The sequence below is a fragment of the Chanodichthys erythropterus genome, chromosome 18 (genome assembly GCF_024489055.1).
Source record: "Chanodichthys erythropterus isolate Z2021 chromosome 18, ASM2448905v1, whole genome shotgun sequence".
Lineage (NCBI taxonomy): Eukaryota > Metazoa > Chordata > Actinopteri > Cypriniformes > Xenocyprididae > Chanodichthys > Chanodichthys erythropterus.
The window spans coordinates 37960469-37973107 of record NC_090238.1 but is presented as its reverse complement, the minus strand read 5'-3'; the positions used below and the strand labels follow the sequence as shown (position 1 = coordinate 37973107).

Below are 12639 nucleotides of genomic sequence, written 5' to 3'. Positions count from 1 at the left end.
ATGTCATGCATTAAAGGGTTAAATACAAAAACACATGAGATATCATATCATACTATTATGATTTTTAAGTATGGTTATGTGTCAAAAGTCATCATGTAACATCACACTTTGACGAAAAAAGACTTTTAAGGATAAAATGGATATTATTCATTAAAGGGTTAAATAAAACAAAACACATGGGATATCATACTATTGTAGTTTTTTTAAGTACAGTTATGTGTCTAAAGTTGCATGTAACATCACACCTTTATGAAAAAAGATGCAGTGGATGTCATGCATTAAAGGGTTAAATACAACAAACACATGAGATATATCATACTATTATAGCTTTATAGTTTTAGTTTTTATTATAGTTTTTTTATAGTTTTTTTTCCGTTATGTGTCAAAAGTTGCATGTAACATCACACCTGCATGCAGTGCATGTCATGTATTAAAGGGTTAAATACAAAAACACATGAGATATCATATCTAAACATTCATAGGTGACTAAAATTAGTGTGGCAACATCCTAAAACAAAACCCAAAGCAAACGTGACACGTGCTGCATCTCAGCAGGCTGATGTCACTCAAACCGTCTGTCTGATGTTGTTTATGAAGGACGTTATTGACTCTGAGGAATAATCTGTCACATGCATCAGCGCACCGGAGGCAGAAAGAGATTCAGTTTTAACACGGCACTTTACTTACTTAGGGTAGTTTGTACAGTACTGCGTGTAGATCTCAAAATAGTTGCTCTGCAAATGAAATGTGAGAAAATTACTCAGTATTATAAAGAAATCTGAACATTTTGAATTTTGTTATATTTTGTATTTAGTACCTTGTCCACAAAGCAACGGGCAATGGCCACAGGATCATTGGCACACATGTCTAAAGACTGTAATAACTCACTAGAAAGAGAACATAACATTTTGATTATGGTGACTTATTGACCATGAACCAATTCTAATAATAAAAACAATCATGAAAACATATGATAGTGGTAAATGAAGGTTTCACAATGATTTTGTTTGACTGTAACACTTTACAATAATGTTTCATTTAATAACATTATGAACTAAAAACGACCTTATTGTCAAGTGTTACCATTAAATGTTGAAGCTTAACTTGTGATGAACACATAATATTCATTTAATGAGATAAAAGACTGAAAATGATCAAGCAAGATGCTTAAACATGCATTTGGTTATGAGAGATGATAACCAACACATCTGAAGGATCGCAATGACCTTCTGTCAGGCATCAGACACAGAAAGATGAAGTCTGGAAATCTCACACTGAGGAGTCAAACAAGTAACACACTTGCCCAGATAAACGGTTCGCTTCATTTTTTGGCCTCTGTGAAGCACTAAAGACCTGGAGCTGTTAATATGATCTTCTGATTCATGCTGGGATGAGTGTATATTGCACATCTTTGATGCATGTAAAGTAATTCACAGAACAGAAGATGTTTAAATGAAGTGTATTAAAGCTCATTTGTATTAATAGTGAAAAAAAATGAAAAGATTTAAGCTATTGACAACAAAGTGACTTATGAAGTGTGCAAATAATATTACTTTTTTATATAATAAATAAATAAAATAAATAATATTACTATTTGCTGTATTTAAATGCAAATGGGACAAAAATGTTTTGGTCTATGCTGATGCATATTAAGGATTATAATTATAAAATATAAAAATAAATAAAAACATACATACATACATACATACATATACATTTTATATATATATATATATATATATATATATATATATATATATATATATATATATATATATATATATATATATATATATATATATATATTTTACAATTTTTTTTTTACACTTATCTAGTATTTACTGTATTTAAATACAAATGGAACAAAAAACAAAATAAAAGTTCTAAAAAAAGAACTTTTGGTCTATGCATATTTATTAATATGCATTTATTTTTTAATATTGTAATTATAAAAAATAAAAAAACTTTATTTTTTAAAAATAATACAATAAATAACTGAATTAAAATAAATACAATAATAATTATAATAATTACATTAAAGCATGTTTTTACTAATCTAGTATTTACTGTATTTACATACAAATGGAACAAAAAACTTATGGTGAATGCTGATATAAATGAAATAATTGTAATAAAATAAATCAAATAATGAAATAATAAAACAAATAATTGTATTAAAATAAGTACAATAATAATTAGAATAGAAATAATATTAAATAAAACTTAAACTTTTACTGTATTTAAATAGAAATGGAACAAAACAAAAAAGTTCTGGAAAAACAAAAACAAATATAACTTTTGGTGAATGCTGATATAAATTAAATAATATAATAATTATAAAAAAGATACAATTGTTAAAAATAATAAAATGTGTATATTAAATTTAATAATATAAATATTTTATATAAATTATTATATTAAGATAAATACAATAATAATAATAATAATAATAATTATATTGCAAACATAATTTTTTTTACCAACATATTGTACATCTCTACTAAACACCCTTTTCAGGATCCTCAGTAATAGTATATAGTAGCAAATAGATGTAAACAGAAACAGCTTTAAAACATTTTAAGACATTTGAGTACATTAAAGACCTAAAGAACAGATCCATCATGAGCTCATGCGTATTTACAGAGCAACTGTTCAAACACGCGCGTGAAGAGCCTGTAGTGAGCATGTGTGCCGATGTGCTCCACTCCCGACCAAAAACAAACCACCACGTTTATTTACGTCCCGCATCTAAAGGCAGCTGCTCCTTCCTCATTTGCATGAATAAATATAATGTTTAAACACAGTAGATCACAGTAACTCTAAATGACATTACATGCATCAGCAAAGTGTAAATTCATTTTTTAGCAACCAATACCGACTTGAAACCGCTGCACATGGATATAGGTGTGTATTGCATGTGTAAAATGTCTATTAAATAAGTCACCATGGTCGAATCTTACCTGTTGAACTCGTAAATGTGTTCAATATTCCCAAACAGCGAACACACTTGTTCTGGTTTAATGGGAAGGTTCCTGGTGTCTATGATGTGTACAAGATAATCCTGCAAATTGGAAAAAGAACAAAAATATAATTTCAAATTCAATAAACTATTATCCATTTTGATTCATACTGTAATGCTTTTAACTGCTCAGCAGATGGCGCTAGAGGCCTGAAGGAATCCTGCATTCTCAAACTATTGGCACTTACAGAATTCATTTGAAAACATTTTTACTTGCAAATGAACTGGTCTGGTCTAAAGTACATAAATAATAGTCATACAGAAATAATCAAAACATTTCATATAAGGATTCTTATCTATACTGTTTCTTGGTTTTGCATATATACACACACACATATGCATGCATATGCATATATTTTTATAATACTCTATATGAAAGTTCATATCCAAAAAAGCATAATAGGGGCACTTGGAGCAAATTATTTCTAATCTGAACACATTTTTGAATGCTTTCAGTAAAACGAACACATGCATGTAATCCCTGTTCTGTGCTGCTCCAAATATGCCGAAACAAGCAGGGATTTAGCAGGCCACATCATAGAAGGCATGACCACACACACACCACCCAATGCTCATATTAGGAAATGGCTCCATTGCCAAGTTTGGCTGTGATTCAGAGCGCTGAAGCTCAGGGAGGAGTTCAAAATCCTTCACCCAAAGAGCAAACATAATGAGCAGATATTCTGCATGAGAGCCTCCATTATGCAACAGCATCACATGGACATTCAGCTTCAACAGGAGATGCAGATAACATGACAGAAACCACTGGAAATTTAGAAGAAAATCAATGCAAAATAAGGTGAGTCAGGGTGTGGGCTGGGAAACGGACACTCTTTGCCAGTGTTTGTGTCCATTTGCAGTGTTTAATGACCAACAATCTGTCCAGTTTCACCCAAACAGATGTCAAATCAGGAGGGTGTGAATCACCATATTTGGGCGCTGCCAAACCAATGCCAAACTCATTCATTTAATTTTTATAAAGCACTTCACAGCTACACACGTAATCCGAAGTGCTGAGCAATCCACATTTAATACACAATAACAAACTTAACAACAACAAACTACAAACACAAAACGAAGGTCTATATTTCCATCAGGAAGTCAGTTAGATTATTTAAGGAGCTAAACTAAGAACTGAGAAACATTCAAGAACCTAAATGGACTCCGATTTCAAATTCCCAGACAATCCTAGTAACATATGACATCAGTTTCCGACTTACTTTATCCAATGCAGCTGTGAGAACACACAGCTCACTGGAGCCCAATTATGAACCATATTTAAGACCCTTCAAACTGGTCCCTCTGACCCATAATACATCTCATAAAGCAGCGAAAGGCACTTTAGAACAGGAAGACTGATTCAAAACCTTTTAAGCAAAACCAAGTCAAGTCAAATTTATTTGAATAGCGCTTTTCAGTTTTCACAATACACATTACACATTGTTCCATTAGGAGATTTAAATATTGGTTGGGTTTATTCTCGGTTGATATTTACATCTTGTACATGTGAGTACAGTGGTTCAATATTAATATTATAAAGCGAGGAGAATATTGGTCGAATAATGGCCGATTTCAAAACACTGCTTCATGAAGCTTCGGAGCGTTATGAATCAGAGTATCGAATCAGCGGTTCGGAGCGCTAAAGTCACATGATTTCAGTAGTATGGCGGTTTGACACATGATCCGAATCATGATTCGACACAAAAGATTCATAACGCTCCGAAGCTTCCTGAAGCAGTGTTTTGAAATCGGCCATCACTAAATGGAGCACCAAAAATATTCTTGTCACTTTATATTATTAATATTGAACCACTGTACTCACATGAACTGATTTAAATGTGTTTTTAGTACATTAATGGATCTTGAGAGAGGAAATGTCATAGCTGGCTATGCAGGCCTCACTGAGCCATCGGATTTCATCAAAAATATCTTAATTTGTGTTCCGAAGATTAACGAAGGTCTTACGGGTGTGAAACAGCATGAGGGTGAGTAATTAATGAAATCATTTTCATTTTTGGGTGAACTAACCCTTTAAGATTTTTAAATAATCAGTTGTTTTTGTTCTATTAAGATATTTTAATATCAGTTAGTTTTGTTTTATGAAGATATTTTAATATCGGTTGGTTTTGTTCTATTAAGATTTTTAAATATCGGTTGGTTTTGTTTCAATAAGAGATTTTTAAATATCGGTTGGTTTTGTTTTATTAAGAGATTTTAATATCGGTTGGTTTTGTTCTATTGAGATTTTTAAATATCGGTTGGTTTTGTTTTATTAAGAGATTTTAATATCGGTTGGTTTTGTTTTATTAAGAGATTTTAATATCGGTTGGTTTTGTTCTATAAGATATTTTAATATCGGTTGGTTTTGTTTTATTAAGAGATTTTAATATCGGTTGGTTTTGTTCTATTAAGATTTTTAAATATCGGTTGGTTTTGTTCTATTAAGATTTTTAAATATCGGTTGGTTTTGTTCAATTAAGATTTTTAAATATCGGTTGGTTTTGTTTTATTAAGAGATTTTAATATCGGTTGGTTTTGTTCTATAAGATATTTTAATATCGGTTGGTTTTGTTTTATTAAGAGATTTTAATATCGGTTGGTTTTGTTTTATTAAGAGATTTTAATATCGGTTGGTTTTGTTCTATAAGATATTTTAATATCAGTTAGTTTTGTTTTATGAAGATATTTTAATATCGGTTGGTTTTGTTCTATTAAGATTTTTAAATATCGGTTGGTTTTGTTCTATTAAGATTTTTAAATATCGGTTAGTTTTGTTTTATGAAGATATTTTAATATCGGTTGGTTTTGTTCTATTAAGATTTTTAAATATCGGTTGGTTTTGTTCTATTAAGATTTTTAAATATCGGTTGGTTTTGTTCAATTAAGATTTTTAAATATCGGTTGGTTTTGTTTTATTAAGATTTTTAAATATCGGTTGGTTTTGTTTTATTAAGATATTTTAATATCGGTTGGTTTTGTTTCATTAAGAGATTTTTAAATATCGGTTGGTTTTGTTTTATTAAGAGATTTAAACATCAGTTGGTTTTGTTCTATTACGATTTTTAAACATCGGTTGGTTTTGTTCAATTAAGATTTTTAAATATCGGTTGGTTTTGTTTTATTAAGATATTTAAATATCGGTTGGTTTTGTTCTATTAAGATTTTTAAATATCGGTTAGTTTTGTTTTATGAAGATATTTTAATATCGGTTGGTTTTGTTCTATTAAGATTTTTAAATATCGGTTGGTTTTGTTCTATTAAGATTTTTAAATATCGGTTGGTTTTGTTCAATTAAGATTTTTAAATATCGGTTGGTTTTGTTTTATTAAGATTTTTAAATATCGGTTGGTTTTGTTTTATTAAGATATTTTAATATCGGTTGGTTTTGTTTCATTAAGAGATTTTTAAATATCGGTTGGTTTTGTTTTATTAAGAGATTTAAACATCAGTTGGTTTTGTTCTATTACGATTTTTAAACATCGGTTGGTTTTGTTCAATTAAGATTTTTAAATATCGGTTGGTTTTGTTTTATTAAGATATTTAAATATCGGTTGGTTTTGTTTTATTAAGAGATTTTAATATCGGTTGGTTTTGTTTTATTAAGAGATTTTAATTTCGGTTGGTTTTGTTCTATAAGATATTTTAATATCGGTTGGTTTTGTTTTATTAAGAGATTTTAATATCGGTTGGTTTTGTTCTATAAGATATTTTAATATCGGTTGGTTTTGTTTTATTAAGAGATTTTAATATCGGTTGGTTTTGTTTTATTAAGAGATTTTAATTTCGGTTGGTTTTGTTCTATAAGATATTTTAATATCGGTTGGTTTTGTTTTATTAAGAGATTTTAATATCGGTTGGTTTTGTTCTATAAGATATTTTAATATCAGTTAGTTTTGTTTTATGAAGATATTTTAATATCGGTTGGTTTTGTTCTATTAAGATTTTTAAATATCGGTTGGTTTTGTTCTATTAAGATTTTTAAATATGGGTTGGTTTTGTTCAATTAAGATTTTTAAATATCGGTTGGTTTTGTTTTATTAAGATATTTTAATATCGGTTGGTTTTGTTTCATTAAGAGATTTTTAAATATCGGTTGGTTTTGTTTTATTAAGAGATTTTAATTTCGGTTGGTTTTGTTCTATAAGATATTTTAATATCGGTTGGTTTTGTTTTATTAAGAGATTTTAATATCGGTTGGTTTTGTTCTATAAGATATTTTAATATCGGTTGGTTTTGTTTTATTAAGAGATTTTAATATCGGTTGGTTTTGTTCTATTAAGATTTTTAAATATCGGTTCGTTTTGTTTCATTAAGAGATTTTTAAATATCGGTTCGTTTTGTTCTATAAGATATTTTAATATCGGTTGGTTTTGTTCTATTAAGAGATTTAAATATTGATTGGTTTTGTTCTAAATGAGAATAAGAGATTCTCAAAAAGTATTAATGAAAATATGATTGTTGTTGCAGGTGAAAAGTCAGATGATCCTGAGCATTCAAAAGTAATTAAGGTACTTATATAATGGACGGTTTTGTTCTAAGCAAGAGTAAATAATTCTCAAAAAGCATCAATGAAGAAGATACAATCAATTGTCTTAAGTGGAAAAAAAAGCTGGTTGTCAAAGAAATGCATACTTTGGAAACACATACTTTGGCAGTAACATGGCACAATTGATTTTCGGTCTACACTTAACACTTTCAATCAAATATCAGGGCCAAAAAAATTATTTTATGCCACAGTCTTTTCCATAGCAAAGCACTATGAGATTCCAAAAAAGATACATGATACAGTATGCTGCCTTAGATTTAGAAGAAAGTATCTTATATGGTGTTATCAGGGCCATGCCTATGATCGCTAAAAATGCAGCTCACTAGGTTTACGTTGACCAAGTCTGCATTTATACATGGATCAGACGTATGGCAATGCATTATTGGTGGATGGAAAGCCTTTGCATAAGGAATTTGAAGGTGCAAACACATTCCTGCATGAGGAGTGACACCTGTAAAAACCTACAAACCCAAAGAATTCCCGTGTTCAGCAGCGAGACATCCTGCAAACGCAGCACTTCGTCCTGAGCGATTCTACAGTGGTGTGGGAAACGACGGCTATGATCCAACTAGAAAAACAGCAATGAGTGTCATGTAGTCCAAAACCTCACCGGCTATCTTATTAGTCATGCTGTTTATTGTTTGCTTGTTGTTGTGGTTTGCAGGCACAGTATTCTGGGTGTTCTGTTGAAGTGTGAGGAACACCATCTGTCTGTTTGAGGATGGTAATGTTATAGGAAGTGTTTGCACTGGAGGCCGTATAGGAAGATGGAGGTGTGAGAGTTATCAGGGAATCTGTGGAAGGATTATGGGACATGCAGAGGAACACTTCTGTTCTAAAGCCTAACAAGATCCCTAAATAGACAGCACCAATTCAGAAATTTAATAGATAGACAGAGATAGACTGATGGATAGACAGACAGACAGACAAAACGATAGATAGATAGATAGATAGATAGATAGATAGATAGATAGATAGATAGATAGATAGATAGATAGATAGATAGATAGATAGATAGATAGATAGATAGATAGATAGATAGATAGATAGATAGATAGATAGATAGATAGATAGAATGAACAAATGAAACATACAAATGACTGAACGAACGAATGAACAGAAAGATTGAATGACAAAACGACAGAAAGATTAAACAACAGAACGAATGAACAGACGATAGGTAGATAGATGAACGAATGAACAAACGAACGACAGAAAAATTGAACAAACAAAGAAACAAACGACAAAGATTGAACAAACAAACAACTGGTAGATTGAACGAATGAATGAACAACAGAAAGACTGAACGAATGAATGACAAAGACTTAACGAACGAACAAACAACAGAAAGATTAAATGAATGAATGAATGAATGAATAGATTGAACGAATGACAGAAAAATTGAATGACAAAAAACGACAGAAAGATTAAACAACAGAACAGACAATAGTTAGAATAACAAAGAACGACAAAATAGACAGAGCGACAGAAAGATTGAATGAATGAACAAACGAACGACAGAAAAATTGAACAAAGAAACAAACGACAGATTGAACAAACGAACAACAGATAGATTGAACGAATGAATGAACCACAGAAACGACAACGAATGAATGACAAAGATTGAACGAACAAATGAACAACAGAAAGCTTGAATGAATGACAGATAGAATGAACGACAAGACAGAAAGATTAAACAACAGAATGAATGAACAGACGATAGGTAGGTAGATAGAATAACAGAAAGAACAACAAACAGACAGAACGACAGAAAGATAGAATGAATAAACAAACGAACGACAAAAATTGAACAAATAAAGAAACAAACGACAGATTTAACAAACGAACAACAGATTGAACAAATGAATGAATGAATGACAGAAAAGACTGAATGAATGAATGACAAAGATTGAACGAACGAATGAACAACAGAAAGATTGAATGAATGAATGACAGATTGAACGAACAACAGAAAAACTGAATGACAAAAAAACGACAGAAAGATTAAACAACAGAATGAATGAACAGACGATAGGTAGATAGATAGAATAAGAGAAAGAATGACAAACAGACAGAATGACAAAGATTGAACGAATGAACAAATGAACGACAGAAAAATTGAACAAAGAAAAAAACGACAGATTGAACAAACTAATAACAGATAGATTGAACGAATGAATGAACGACAGAAACGACTGAACGAATGAATGACAAAGATTGAACGAACGAATGAACAGAAAGATTGAATGAATGAATCAATGAATGAATGACAGATTGAATGAACGACAGAAAAATTGGATGACAAAAAAGACAAGAAAGATTAAACAACAGAACGAATGAACAGACGATAGGTAGATAGGTAGAATAACAAAGAATGACAGACAGAACGACAGAAAAATTGAACGAAACAACTGACAAAGATTTAAAAAACAAACAGATAGATTGAACGAATGAATGGACGACAGAAAGACTGAACGAACGACAGAAAGACTGAAAAAAACCCAGAATAAATGACAGACAGATAGATAGACAAACACAGAACAACAGAAAAATTGAACAAACGACAGAAAGATTGAAAAAATAACAGAATAAATGACAGACAGATAGACAAACACAGAACAGAAAAATTGAACAAACGACAGAAAGATTGAAAAAACCCAGAATAAATGACAGACAGATAGATAGACAAACACAGAACAACAGAAAAATTGAACAAACGACAGAAAGATTGAAAAAATAACAGAATAAATGACAGACAGATAGACAAACACAGAACAGAAAAATTGAACAAACGACAGAAAGATTGAAAAAACCCAGAATAAATGACAGACAGATAGATAGACAAACACAGAACAACAGAAAAATTGAACAAACGACAGAAAGATTGAAAAAATAACAGAATAAATGACAGACAGATAGACAAACACAGAACAGAAAAATTGAACAAACGACAGAAAGATTGAAAAAACCCAGAATAAATGACAGACAGATAGATAGACAAACACAGAACAGAAAAATTGAACAAACGACAGAAAGATTGAAAAAATAACAGAATGAATGACAGACAGAACAACAGAAAGATTGAACGAACGAACGAACGAAAAACAGAAAGACTGAATGAACAAACAAACAAACAAACAAACAAACGTACAACGGAAAGATTGAACGAACGGATGACAAAGATTGAACAACAGAACAAAAAAGACTGAATGAATGAATGAACAAACGAACGAACGAACTACAGAAAGATTGACTGAACAAATCAAAGAATGACAAAGATTGAACAAACGAACAAATGATCAACAGACAGATAGATAGATTGATTCAGCAAGATGACTAGATAGATAGATAGATAGATAGATAGATAGATAGATAGATAGATAGATAGATAGATAGATAGATAGATAGATAGATAGATAGATAGATAGATAGATAGATAGATAGATAGATAGATAGATAGATAGATAGATAGATAGATAGATAGATAGATTTAAACAGAAAATAGTGTTTTTTATTTCAATAATCTTCTGGAAAAGTCTTATTAATATTTTCAGCCATGATCATTAATAAATACTATGAGACATTTCTGGATCAAAAAGTAGAGCAGTTGTTTCTCACCTCTACAATGCTGCACAGATCCCGGACGTACATCCGCTCCGTCTCTATGATCTCCATCACGACACGATCCACGTACGTGAGCTGAGGGTTTGGCGCCATGCTGACGGAGGCAACCGGCGTCGGAGGATCTGCTGCTGTGATCGACTGATCTGAACCCGGCCACTCAAACCCGGGACTTAAAGGACCCTCCGGAGGACTGAGCTCCAGGTCAATACCAGCTCCCACGGATGGCGAAGGTGCAGTCGGTGGACTGCTGTTGCCCTCGACGGACGATCCGGACGAGACGGTGGACACTGCACTGACCGGCCGCCCGTCCTCTGAAGGCTCAGTGCTGGACAGGGAGTAGCAGTCTGCGGGTCGCGGATCGTAACTGCTCACAGACGAACCGGTAGATAAACGATGACATTCTGCTGGACACAAACAAAATGTAGCATTAAGAATTCAACAATAAAACATTTAGTAAGCTGCAAAAAAAAAAATGTGGAAATGATATTTTTTCAGGATTCTTTGATGAAAAGAAAGTTTCATCTTGGTGCTACTTTAAGTCTTAGAAACCCTGTACGGTGTCATGCTTTAATGCAAGTTCATTCTCTGAAATGCTTTTTGACATGCTCTGATTCCTGCTCTCCACACTGACACAAAATCCTCTTCATGGAACGATTCTGGCTGGGAACAGGAATCCGGAGAGGCAGGAAATAAAGAACAATCTATTGGAGACAGTCTGACAGGGACGGATTTTAGGGTCACAGGTTGACGTCATACTCAAAATATTATACTAAAGTTATGTGCTTGAGTTACTATGCTTGAAAAACATGTAAAAAGACAATGTATGCAGCAAAACCAGTGAGGTCTGATTCATGAACAACTGACTCTTATGAACAGGTTCTTTAATGAATCAATCATATGACTCATTTAATGAATCAGTCAGAGAGGTGCTAAAAGAATCACTAACACAATCAGAACTGAAAGAGAATCGTTATGCCCATGAAAGTAAAGCAGTGTTTAGACAATGACAAAAGTAGAGATTATTAGGCATAACAGCCTGGGAAACTCTAGCCCTTTAGAGTCATTACACACTCAGTGATAATGCAAACACATGAGCGTTGTCATGCCAAACGTTTACGTCATTATCAACTCTTTTTCCACTGGGCTTGTAGATGCACGATATGAACCTGGCCGCGTTTAAACACGAATCCAACCGCAGGCCTCCACATGAGTATCACAATCAAATCTGATCCATGATTCACGACATCATACAGCAACAACACAGGAAAACGATTCACACAATCTGTAACAGGTTGTGCAGCCGCTGTTTTGAAATCTGCTGGTGTTCGGCTTTAGCAAGAGTTTTCATTTCCTTCCTGAAGTTAATAACAGTGACCGTCTCACTGCTCTGATGATGACAAACACAAACACAGATCTCACATGGCCAGAGCTGTCAATGTAGGAAAGGTTT

General features: G+C 32.1%; 1 protein-coding gene across 5 annotated transcripts in view; it reads right to left on the bottom strand.

Annotated features, from left to right (window-relative positions):
* LOC137006563 (pleckstrin homology domain-containing family G member 3) overlaps positions 1-12639 on the bottom strand; it is a 62746-nt gene that overhangs the window by 16544 nt on the left and 33563 nt on the right. For 4 of the 5 annotated variants that reach the window (XM_067367424.1, XM_067367419.1, XM_067367422.1 and 1 more), the window contains exons 3-6: positions 11184-11593; positions 2961-3061; positions 818-887; positions 688-734 (exon numbers count right to left, since the gene is read on the bottom strand). In XM_067367424.1, coding sequence (XP_067223525.1) covers positions 688-734; positions 818-887; positions 2961-3061; positions 11184-11593 — 628 coding nt within the window. The remainder of the gene's footprint in view (positions 1-687; positions 735-817; positions 888-2960; positions 3062-11183; positions 11594-12639) is intronic. The other variant, XM_067367421.1, reaches the window with a different exon arrangement.